This window comes from Protopterus annectens, chromosome 6.part0 (assembly GCF_019279795.1).
Source record: "Protopterus annectens isolate FY-2018-M chromosome 6.part0, PAN1.0, whole genome shotgun sequence".
NCBI lineage: Eukaryota > Metazoa > Chordata > Ceratodontiformes > Protopteridae > Protopterus > Protopterus annectens.
In genome coordinates, this window is record NC_056737.1 from 1,200,553,972 (window position 1) to 1,200,567,222 (window position 13,251).

Consider the following 13,251-nt stretch of genomic DNA (forward strand, 5'->3'; position numbering starts at 1 on the left):
GGACTCACTACAGCCCCCAGAGTGTTCACCAAATATATGGCAGCAGTTACGGCTCACCTGAGACATCAAGGATTCCAGGTGTTTCCATATCTAGACGACTGGCTCCTCACTGCCACCACCAGGCATCAACTTCTCCAGGCCAGAGATTACACCATTCACATTTGCAGAGGGCTAGGGATTTCTATAAATTTCGGAAAATCTGCCTTGTCGCCTTGTCAATCTATTACTTTTATAGGTGCAAAATTGGACACCGTACAACTTTCAGCAAAGTTAACAGACCAAAGGATCTTGGACATTCAAAGTCACGTCCAGGTGATTCTTCTCAGCTACAAAATTCAGGCCAGATTAGCTCTGAAAGTATTGGGTCTTATGGCGGCCGCCATAACACTTCTTCCCTTCGCCCGTTTTTACATGCATCTTCTACAATGGATGCTATTCACCCAATGGTCCTTTCAACAACTACCCATGCATCACAGGATCATAATCACTCCAACTTGCAAAAGGCATCTGACCTGATGGATATCTTCCCCTCAAGTCCATCAGGGCAGACCCTTTGTTCCTCCTGCCCCGGTCGCCATGGTTACATCGGACGCCTCCCTGATAGGGTGGGGGGGGCATTATCAGGGCAGGATGGTCCATGGCACTTGGCAACCTTACGAATACCATCTGCACATAAATGTCCTAGAGATGAGAGCAGTGCTTTTAACGTTGCAAGCCCTCAACGACTCTCTTCCCCTGGGAACTATTGCAGTCCAAATGGACAATATGTCCGTAGTGTGGTATCTCAACAAACAGGGCGGAACCAAGTCCTATCCACTGTGTCGAGAGGCTGTCAGACTTTGGGAATGGGCAATCTCTTCTCAGCGGTTTCTGATAGCAACGCATATCCCCGGGAAATCCAACATCATAGCGGACAGGTTGAGCAGAGCTATTCTCATGCCTCACGAGTGGTCTCTCAAACAATCAGTGACGGAAGAGATTTTTCAAGAGTGGGGCCTTCCTTGCTGCGACCTTTTTGCTACACCTCAAAACAGAAAATGCCCAGACTTCTTCTCTCTCTTCCCCCTTCCAGGCCATCCCCCCAGAGACGCTCTAACCCAAGATTGGCCCCTGGGACTTCTTTATGCCTTTCCCCCCTTTCCGCGATACCTCAAGTAATTCAGAAAGCAACCGCCTTGAGAGCCAAGTTGATTCTCATTGCCCCTTATTGGCCTCGACAGATATGGTTTCCGTTCCTACATCATTATCTCTTGGTACAGCCATGGCATCTGGACCCGGTTCCAGATCTTCTGACCCACCAGTCGGGGCAGCTGCACCAGTCCATACCTTCTCTCAACCTCACTGCTTGGTTGCTCCACTTCCATCCTTAGCCAGGCTTCCTATGATTTCTAATCCCGTCCGGGATATCATAGTAGCTTCCCTAAAATCCTCTACCAGAAGGATTTACACTAGTAAATGGCAACGTTTCTCCTTCTGGGCAAAAGCTAGGAACATAGACCCCTATACTGCTCCGATTCATTCGGTCTTGGACTTCCTAGCTGAGATTTTTCATTCAGGATCCTCTTCCTCCACAGTAAAAGTTCAGCTGGCAGCCATTTTGAATTTTCATATAGGCCTTTTGGACCACAACATTATGTCACATAAACTTTGCAAGGCATTTCTTCGAGGTATCTTTTTACTTAAACCTCCGATTAGAGACCCCCCACCACAGTGGGATCTAAATTTAATTTTAATATTGTTGATTCTCCCCCCTTTCGAACCTGCGGCTGCCTGTTCGTTGAAATTTCTTTCTTGGAAGACACTCTTTCTAGTCGCCATTACTTCTGCCAGGAGAGTATCTGAGCTTTATGCTCTCTGCATTCATCCTCCCTACTTAATTTTCCACAAAGACAGGGTATCTCTAAGGACTAATCCATCTTTCTTACCCAAAGTGGCATCGCAGATGAACCTAAATCAATCCATTGATCTTCCAGTGTTTTTCCCAAATTATTCTGATAGAGTGGAACAAAAATTACATTGTCTTGATGTTCACTGCCAGCTCAGATATTATCTAGACAAAACTAAACATTTTAGGAAATCTGATCAACTGTTTCTATCCTATGCAGAGAACAGGAAAGGCCTTCCAGTTTCCAAGGTGACTTTATCTAGATGGCTGTCTTCTGTGATTACTTACATTTATCAGCTCAGAGGCAAAGAGTTGATTTCTAGGCCAAAAGCCCATTCTACCAGAGCTCTAGCTACATCTACAGCCTTTCAGGCTAGACTTCCAATAGACACTATTTGTGCAGCAGCCACATGGGCCTCTCCTCATACCTTTGTTTCACATTACAAATTAGACTTGGCCTCCAGAGACAGAGCGAATTTTGGTTCCACCATTCTCAAGAGTCTGTTCCATTGAGCCACCCAGGATAGAGGTGCTAGGGACGCGGTCCCATCCAGCAAGAATGAAGGCAAGATTGACAACTAAACATTAAGAAGTTATGTACCTACCATAACGTTACATGTTAGTTGTCTTCTCTCGCCTTCTTTCTTGCGTCCTGCCCTCCATCCACCTAGCCTGGTCAGACCGAGAAGATTATGCCTCTTCTATTAAGAGGCTTTATCCTTTTTTCTAGCTAATCAGCTTCTAGTGTCACTAGATTAGGTTGATCCTTTTCAGAGGATTATGATGATTATGATTGTCATTTTTAGTATTGTTACTTTTCTTCCTCCTTTACAGTTGGAAGAATATATTCCTAATTTCCTTAGCTACCAAACGAGATCTGGGTAGTCTCTGCCTTGCATCATGGGATATAGGGTTGCCTCGAGCTGGTAAAATTAGCTCTTGAGCTTAGCAAGTGCCGAGTCGGAGCCGAGGATCGGCTCCGAACCCATCCAGCAAGAAAGAAGGCGAGAGAAGACAACTAACATGGAACGTTATGGTAGGTACATAACTTCTTATTATCACTAGATAGCTGTATTATTTTGTTTTTTTTCATGAATGGGTGGTGCATGTGTGATGCCTGTGCCCTGGCCCAGCAATCAAGGAGCCTCAATCCTCACTATTAACACCAGAGAGGGCGTCTCATATATGAGGAAAGGATAACAAATACACACAGTAAAGTGCAATTTTCCTTAAGCGCACACAGAGATCACAGTCAGTCCAGGGCTGGTCGCTGCCTTGCTCTCCAGGTCCCCACTAAGACTCCCCACTGGCACAATTATAGGGTCCAGATCTCAGACTAGCTGGGCAAGCTAAAACCTCCAGCACCCTCTTTGTCTGACCAGTGCTTCGTGTCCCTGCCCAAGCAGCTGACACATACACACTTCGAGATAAGAGTTTATACAACCACACAGACACTACTGGGAAGGGTTGGCACAGGTTCTCCAGCTGTGTCCCTTTTACCCAGACTATACGGTAGTAATCACTTGCCAAGACTCAGCTAATATTATCAGCTACCCAAAGGCCCTTAAAAGGGTGTCCAATTATTACTGTGCAATATTATTATCCAATTGGAATGACTTGGACAGTAAACTCTATAAATATGCAATGTACTCTAGAGCTCAACTTATCTCTACACAAACCAGCCGCAGTTAAAAGGTTTTAAAATATTTAATAATAAATAATTAAAACCACAAGACAATACTTTCTACTACACAGTTCTAGTCAAAAGTTCAGAGATCACACAGAAATACTTAAAATAATTCAGTAGTACAGTTCTGGCATCACAGAAAAACACTTAGTCTAATATCTCTAGTTTCTAACTATCTCTAAAAGAAAACAGAAGTCTAACATAACTTACATGTGAGCAAGAGGCAGTGCTATGAGTTGGATGATCAAGACAAAATGCTTAATGCCGTCTGATTCTCTCTGTTTAAATTGCATTGCAGTTCTGATAAACATTATATCATTCTTTCACTTTCCTGGTGTTCCCAGGCTAACAGATACTACATAATTGTTAGCTTGCACCTGCAGGAAACTACATCAATAAAAGACATTCCACATGTAAACTCTAGTAATTATTCCTTAAGTTAAAAAGTGCTAGACCAGACGGAATTACTCAGAATCTTTAACTTCAAAGGACAGGCAGAAAATGCTTGTCTTAGCTTACTTTACAGCAGAGGGCACTGTTGTTACATGTTTTTAAGTTCAGCATTTCACAGCATATTCTTTCATTTAAGAAAACAAGTCTGTAATTCAACATTCATATTTACAAATGATAGAATTATCTGCACAATTCTATCTGGCTAGGCTGGCAGCCTTCACAGCATGTATCACTAGATACTGTATATATTTTTTATAGAAAAGGTGGTATGTTGTTTGATGTAAGAGATACACCATAGGTGCTCCTACTCATCGGGTCAGGTGGATAGTTTCCAGCATGGTGCTAACTAGCTGCAGTTACTACACTATAATACTTAAGGATTGTAATCTGACTGGTTGAAACATATTTGTTAGTACTTGTTGTCCATATGAATTATGACAATTGCACCACCTTATCACTGCAAAGATAAGATGAAGTATAAGTGGATGTACATAGTGATAAGGTTTATATGAAATGTTTGTAATGTTAGGCAGTAGCTACACAGGGTAGAAATACAGCACATAAACTAGAACCAGTTAGCTACCAGTAGGAGCAGATATGTAGAAGAGGTGTGAAAGATGAGACCCATTCCATTATAGCTTAGACATGTAACTTATGGTTTACATTTATGACCCCAACTTGAGCAAATTGACAATGAACTATGTGTTAAAGAGGATCCCTGACAGAAGATTGAACCTTCACAAGATCGAACGTTGAAACACCAAACCCATATCACCGAAAATCTGGAAATTTGAATTCAGTGTTAGGATCACAAAACCTTCTGTTTTTTAAGGGGGCAAGCTCCCGTGCTCTCCTCATATCTCTGTCAAATATATATATATATATATATATATATATATATATGTGTGTGTGTGTGTGTGTGTGTGTGTGCGTGCGTGCGTGTGTGTGTGTGTGTGGGTCTCTGTCTTTAAACAAACTTACGTTTAACCGAATTTGACTTACCTGACCCCACTTCTCTGAAGTTGCATTCCAACGAACACACGGACTGTAGAAATCCTTTCCCTGTGAAAAGAACCACTTGGCCCCCATGGTGAACTTTGCCCTCTCTTCAGTGTAGTGCAATCTCAGAGTTGTTATATTTAAATAGGGGGAGTGGGTTGCATGGAGGCAAAGCCCCCCACTTTGGTGAGTTTACATTTGGTCTGTTTAGGTTAATTCCCATGGTGGCCATGTGGTTCCTTTCACAATGAAAGGATTTTGGCAGTCTGTGCTTTCAGTAGAATGCATCGTCAGGGTAAGTCAAGTTCGGTTAAACGTAATTTTGTTTAAAGAAAGTAGACCCATATGTATGCATGTGTATATATATATATATATATATATATATATATATATATATAGATATATATTTAGATATATGGGTCCACTTCATGTGATTGAACTTTCAAAAGTTTGACTTTCATATGGCCGAGACCATATGACTGAACCTTTGAAAGTTCGAACGTTCCTAACGGAGATCTCCATACAGAGCGGAATGGGAAGATTTCCCTTATCCACACTGTAGTGCAGTCTCAGAGTTGGTATATATATAAATAGCAAGGGGTGCGGACCATTCAGGTAATTTTTTCTCTTTTTTTAAACTTTTTATTAGATGTTCGAACGTTCAAAAGTTCAATCATATGGTCTTGGCCATATGAAAGTTGGACGTTTGAAAGTTCGATCATCTGACATAGACCCATATATATATATATATATATATATATATATATATATATATATATATATATATATACATACAAACTCTGAGGTAAAACTACATTAGAAATAGGGGCAAACCCCCAATCCCCATGGTAGTGTGATCCTGCATAGTGACAGCTCATAATGTTCGAGTGTTTGTGTTTTCTGTGATGTGGGTCTGGTGTTTCAACATTTGCTCTTGTGGACATTCCGTTTTCTGTCAAGGACCCATTAAAGTATATAAATACTGCATGTCATATAAAATGGAGTTAGATCTAATGAAGCTCAGTCAAGGACAAAAGCAGTCATGAATTTGATATATTTTAGTAATTAAACTGACGTACTAGCTAAGCTTGTTACCATATGTGGTTCTTTTTTCTTGATTTTTAAGGGCAACTTTATTGCTCAAGATGCACAATTTTCCATGGTTTATCTAGATAAGTATAGGTAAATAGATACAAATATGTATTAGATGGTGCATTGTCTCCAGTTTGATCTAGTAATTTATAATAATTTGCCCTGTACTTTATTTGCAGGCCACAACCACAGAAACGGAGATAAAGAAAAAAAGGAAAGGATCATTCCAGGTCTCCATGGATCTACTTGAAGATAATAGTCACAGACAAAGAGCCATGAGTGTAGCCAGTATCTTGACAAACACGATGGAAGGTAGGGCTGTGCCATGGTGTACTTATATTTGCATCTTACTGCATGGTCATCTTGATTCCAAAAACAAGATGGAACAAATTAATTTCCAAACAGGAGGTTTAGTCAACACCATAATCAGCAGTATTGAAGTTATGCAGTTCTACGGAGATATTTCTCTTTCTGCTATTTCAGCAAAAATGTTGAAGTTGGCAAGTCTGCTAAGAGTGGATATTAACAGCAAGTATCAAGTGAAAGTGTCCAGTGTTTAAACATCAAAAAATAATGCTATTTATTTAATAAGAACAGCACTTGCTCTCAACATTCAGTATATCTGAAATCATCCATAGTTAGAGTGCATTGCTTATCATAACAAGTACTAACTTTGCTAATTCATTATGCGTATGTCTGCACATAACTGTATTGCATTACAGTTTACTGCATCCACTATCAAAAGTAGGTTTCTGCAAAAAAAAAACATTCAAGGAATTAGCAAGAAACTATTAGCATTTGGTAATGAAACAAATGGGTGATAAAAAGCTTAACAATCAATGACATTTCACTACTGTACTTTACACATTACTGTTGTGTTGTCAGATGTTTTATTTATCAAATTTCTCAATATTGGGTTATGTGTGAAATATCTGTATGATGTAACAGGTCTTAGTATTCAATTCAGAGGTTGTATTTCTGGTGAACTGTTATGGAAGCAGTAATAGCAGACAGGGTGGGCATTACAGGAAATAACAGACTGTCCAGGAATGTTGTGAGGCCCATCTGTTATTTCCCTGTAACACCCACCCTAGTGAGCATTACTGCACTTTTAAAGTGAGCTGTGTGTTAAATTCTTTGTATTTGTTTTACTATTCATACATTTATATATTTCTGTTACATCTTTAATGTAAAATAGTTCCTGCCTGATTATATAAAGAATGGTCAACATACAAAACAAAGACCACAATATGTTGAACATTCATTGTGCTGAAAAACAATTCACTTTGACACTCAGTACATCGAAAAAGGAAACACATTTTCTTTTCTGATGAACTGGCCATAAATTGTCCACATTCAGCTAAACTTTTTCTGAATATTAGAAGTGTTATGGGAAAGGGTTTTTGTAAAAGCTGTTCTCATAACACTACCACTTCATAAGAGACACTCACCAGATGCGCGTGCACACACACACACACACACACACACACACACACACACACACACACACACACACACACGTACACACACGGATCTACTTTCAAATCCTGACTCCCAAATGATCAACTTTCATATTCCGAAACAAAAATCGGGAAACCACAGAAACCTGAATGTCGGATGTTTACCAGGGTAAGTCAACACTTGCCAAACAGTAAACAGAACTCACAGGGAGATTGCCGTTTCTCCACTGTAGTGCTAGCCTGGAGTTGGTATATATATTTAGGGGAGATATGTGGGACGCAGCCACCACATGGGGGGCTGAGGGGCATAGTCCCCCACTTGGGGGATTACTTACCTTGGCATAAGTTCCTTTTACTTTTCAGCAAGTGTTGACTTAACTTGGTAAACATCTGACATTCAAGTTTCTGCTGTTTCATGATTTTCGTCTCAGGATTATGAAAGTCAGTCATCTGGGAGTTAGGATTTGAAAGTAGACCCGCAGAAACACATGCACCGTCACACACGCACACACATGCTTGCACACACACACACACACACACACACACACACACACACACACACACACACACACACACACACACACACACGCACACACATGCACACACACACACACACACACACACACACACACACACACACACACACACACATGCACGCACACGTGCGTGCGCACACCTACACCCACACACACTTAGTATACATTACACTTACCATTTTCTACAAAGCAAACATCTAACAAAATATCAGTTTAATGAACAGGGCATTCGAAGAAGCAATCCTGCATTTCTGGCTGTCAGCCAAAGCAGTAGTTAACCAAACATGCAGCATTCCCCCACTCACACTCCCCACCTAATGTTTCAAAGTTAGTGTAGGATATGTAAATTAAGTTGTGAACACACACACACACACACACACACACACACACACACACACACACACACACGTCCTTACATATATGCACACAAAAACAGATAGAAACGGACAGGGATACTCTCTTGCACATATACAAATAGTAACATGTACCCATGCATGTGAGATGCAAGTAGACATCCAGAGATCCTTGAAAATGCTGTTGCAGTTACTTTGTTTAGTTTTGTTTTATTTATGTATTGTTTCTACCTTTGCTAACTGTGGCTTTCTATGATCCTCAGTTAATGAGAAGAAAGAGAATGGAAGGTCCTTGTTAATACTATTGTTGCATTTATTTACTTTAGCTCTGTTTCTTTCTATTTTTTCTTCAGCTTACTAATCACTGATTTTTAAATCCATTTAGGGAGGGTAAGCAAGATGCCTGTCATTTGTTGTGTTATTTTCCATCTGTGCTTCCTGGTGGTTTGATATGCTGCTATGAAGGTGCAGGCCTTTTCTGTTAGTCTGTCCTTGTACATGAATACCATGTTAGAGATTCATTTTTTTATCTTGTGTCCATTTTCTAAAAAAAGTTGAGGCATGTGTTGTGGCACAGATATCTGGAACGTACTTTGAACAAGTGTCATTTTGAGGTCAGGCATTTCCAGACAGAATGGAAAATGAAAGAGTGATACACCCACAACAGTGATGCTTATGTTGCTTTAAGTTCTTCTCGCTGTGGGTGCACTGAACCAGATATGTCTGCCGTCTGCAGTTGGCATACACCATGGGCAGCACTGATATTTCCTTAACACAATATACAGTTTTCCAGCTCTGACATTTGAGCTTAGCAGTAGTAGCTGGATACTAAAACTTTTCACGCGGCCACTACTGCCAAGTCTGGTAAGTTCAAGAAACAGAAATCTTAGTTGCTCTAAGTCGCTTTTATTCTGTTGATAAATGATAATCTGATGTTGTAAATCTTCATTCATTCCTTACTGTTAGGACTTTGGTTCTGTCCTCGGAACTGACACGGCCTTTTCCAAGCTCACGCCAGCTAAAAACTCTCAGCTAAGACCTACCCATAATGCCCCTCTCAAAGATACACCAGATCTCATTTGCCACGTTTCTCGTCAGACGTGCCTAGCCATCTCTCTCAAAGTTAAGTGGAAATTTGTATTTTTTGGTGTAGTTTCTCTTCAAACTTTGTTTTTTAGTCAGTTTAGCCTTTTCTTACCATCGCCTATAATCTACTTCTATTTCCTACCCTTTACCTTTGGTAACTAAATCTCTACCATCATTGGTACTGTCCCTCTCTCCTACCTTTGGTAGGCCTTTCTTTACCACTTGTGGTATTTTTTAAATACCATCGTTGGTATTCTCTCCCTTTTTTTCTTCCTTCTTATTGTTGTTTCCTTTGGGATTCCCCCTGGTTGCCAAAGTTAAGTTGGGGTTTAAACAGTGTGACAAGTGTGGGCATAAGATGCCCAACTCGAATGGCCACGCTCGATGCATTTACTGTTTGGGCGTGGACCATATTAAAGCTGATTGTGACATTTGTGCTAGTTTTAGCAATTGTATACTAGCAGAGCATAAAAATAAGCTTATTTTGAAAGGTTTAATCAAAACACCTTTTTTGGAGGCTCCTACTGGGTCGCAGGTTTCACCGCCTCCAAAGACCAAAAAACACAAGGAAAAATGGAGTCAGTCTGCCCCTACAGCTCCGTCAGTTGTGGAACTGAGTCAGCTCCGTGCTTCTCTGGTGCCCTCGGTGCAGACCTCTTCGGCACCAGGCCCTGTGTCTTCTTTCTCGGTGCTGTCTCTGATGTTGACTTCTATTCTGGTTCTAGCCTCGGCACCAGCTTTGGTGCTATCCTTGGTTCTTACATTGGCTTCCTCGACTATACCTGCTTCGGCACCATCCCTGGCCACGGTGCCGATAGCTTCTTCGGCTCCACAGATTATGACCTCGGCTCCTAAAGTCGAATATTTCCCAAGAACCAGATACTCTCCAATGTACAACCCTTTTTTGGGGCATCGCTTTAGCCCCTTTCTTGACAGACCTGATTCTCCTTCAGCAGCCTCCTTTAGATCTACCAGGAGCCTTTCTGAACTAGATGTAGTGCGGGTTGTGGACCAGCTTCTAGCAGCTAGGGGATTGCCCACTCAAGCTGGACATTCCATCCCCTATGGCTCGGAATCCTTCACAGCATATTCTCCTGTTTTCCTCTTCCTGCCTTTACCTAGGCCCCGGAGATCTCGGTACCAATGTCCACCCTGGTGCATCCTGTCTCGGCTCCGACTGCGGATTTTTCCCTGTCGGCACAGACCACCCTTGCTGTACCGGCTCCATTGGAGCTGGTGCACTCTCAGAGCAGTGTTTGGACTGTCGTTACCTTAGTACCTAGCCCGGCGCCTATTTTTTCAGTGGTGCCATCTATGTCCATGGCTCTGATGGCTTCCAGTCCTCTCATAGCTCCTCACCTGGAGGTGGGCTCCTCAGGGTGTGGTGTGACCCCGGTTCCGAGGTTGTCCTTCTCGGTTCCGGGCTTCCATTCCTCCTTGGGCGGGCCTGCTTTCCAGGTGATGGAGAGGGTTCTTGCCTCCACAGGCTCACAGTCAGCATCACTGACATCAGCATCAGAACCCCCCCCCCCCAGCATGCAGCTGTCCCAACCTCTTACTTCGGGATCCCGGGCATGGCAGCTGCAAGACCTCCCTTTAAAGAGAAACCTTTCTCCGGAGTCCTCCTCAGAAGATCCCACTGGTGCAAGAGGAAGCACCTTGATTCCCCTGAGGAATCTATCACTGAAGACACCGATTGTGATGAGGGAGAAGTGTCCCCACAGTCTCCCCAGACGACGTCTCACATAGAGACATTCTCAAAATCCTCACGCAGCTGGGTGAGTAGAAGTCCTCTAACCCTTCTTCTGAGGAATCACTGTTTTTGCAGGCCTTCCTTGCCCAGTCATCTACTTCCTGGGTGACCCTACCTGCAGATGAGCTTGTTAAGCTGAGCGTACTGGAAGGCCCCAGACAATGTAGAACCTGTCCCCTGGAGGCCTGACAAAATTCTATCCACACCTGAAGACCAGCCCCACTGGTCCAAGCAGTTGACGGTTGATTCCATGGTCATGGCGGCCACCAAGAGGGAGCTGGCAGAAGATAGTTCCACTGTCCATCCTCCGAACAGGGAGTCTTGGGCCATGGACAGACTAGGGAAGTGGACCTATGCTTCAGCGACCTTTGCAATTTTGTTGCTGAACTATCTGGCACACTTTACTTGCCTCCAAAGAGAGGGTACTACTTGAAGAGGTGCGTGACACTGTCGCCTCGCAGATAGCTACCCTCAAACTCCTCGATGCATTTGATATCTCACACCACCGAGGGGGCAGCTCGAGCTGCCACATCAGGCATTGTCATGAGATGTCATGCTTGGATGCAGTTGTGTGATTTTGCAGACCCCTTTAAATCTTCCTTCGTCGAAGCGCCTGTCGACGAATCTGCACTTTTGGTCCCAAAGTACGAGACACACTAGCACGAAGTGAGAAAGATGGAAAGACCTTGTCTGCTGTGTGCATATGCTTTTCCACCCCCAGAGGTCCTACTCCAGGAACCAGAAGGGAGGAAAAATGTGTTTCAGAAAATCCCAAGGATCTTTTCATGACACTTGTGGTGAGCAATCCCCCCGGCGCAGAGGGGGCAACTCATCTGGATGTCACCCCTTTCGGGGTAGAGGGGGCCTGTGTAACCAGGGTGCTAGAGATTCCTTCTCTGGCTGACCCTACCAGCGCTCTTGAGCAGTAGCCCGATTGCTTTCCTCTGGAAGCAGTCGGGGGTAATTTTTCTGTGCACGTACCAGCCTGGCAACCTATTACTACTGATGTTTGGGTGCAGAGAATAATATCCAGAGACTACCAGATACCATTCAATTTAACTCCCAGACCCGTCAAATGAATCCCAATGTGCCACCCAATCAGAGGAAAGTAGCAGCCTTAGAAATAGAAAAGCTGCTAAGAAAAAAGTCATCCAACCAGTCCCACCAGACCAGAGAGGATCCGGGTTTTACTCAAGGTTTTTTTTAGTGCCAAAAAAGAGAGGGGACTGGAGACCAATCCTGGATCTCAGCCTATTGAACAAATTTATCAAACCTCAAAAATTCCAGATGGTCATGGCACAGTCCACTCTCCCCTTCCTAGGGAGGGACAACTGGATGTGCTTTATAGACCTCCAGGATGCATATTACCACATAAAGAAGGATCACCGCTCCCCGAGGTTTCTCCGCTTCTGGCTGGGAGCCAGTCACTACCAGTTCAGGGCACCACTCTTCGGTCTCTCAACAACCCCCTCCCTGAATGTTCACCAAATGTATGATAGTTGTAGTAGCTCATCTTTGACTACAAGGATTCCAGGTGTTTCCATATCTAGACGATTGGCTCCTTACTGCCCTGACCAGGAATCTTCTAATCTGCAGCCTCTCTTACACTCAAGGCATTGCTCTCCATTTGGGGATTACAGTCAACAAGGACAAATCTCAAATGCCCCCAACAAAACACAGGAATTAATTGGAGCAGTCTTCGACACAATATCCTGTTAACCTTCCATCCCTCCTCACAGGCGTTTGAAAATAAGACACCAAATCCAAGCCCTCCTTCCACACACCTATGTACCAGCAAGCCTTGTATTGCAACTCTTAGGCTCCTTGTCAGCTGCCATTACTCTAGTACCACTGGCGAGGTTGCACATGAGAATACTACAGTGGCTCCTTTCAACACAATGGTCGATCACCCACTGGATCACATGATACGTCTTACAAACCTTTGCA

The 13,251-nt window shown here is 43.0% G+C and overlaps 1 protein-coding gene across 5 annotated transcripts in view; it reads left to right on the top strand.

The window, feature by feature from the left end:
• Positions 1 to 13,251, top strand: part of LOC122804756 (sodium channel protein type 2 subunit alpha-like) — a 2,239,151-nt gene that overhangs the window by 1,275,801 nt on the left and 950,099 nt on the right. For all 5 annotated transcript variants that reach the window (XM_044074821.1, XM_044074820.1, XM_044074819.1 and 2 more), the window contains exon 14: positions 6,296 to 6,428. In XM_044074821.1, coding sequence (XP_043930756.1) covers positions 6,296 to 6,428 — 133 coding nt within the window. The remainder of the gene's footprint in view (positions 1 to 6,295; positions 6,429 to 13,251) is intronic.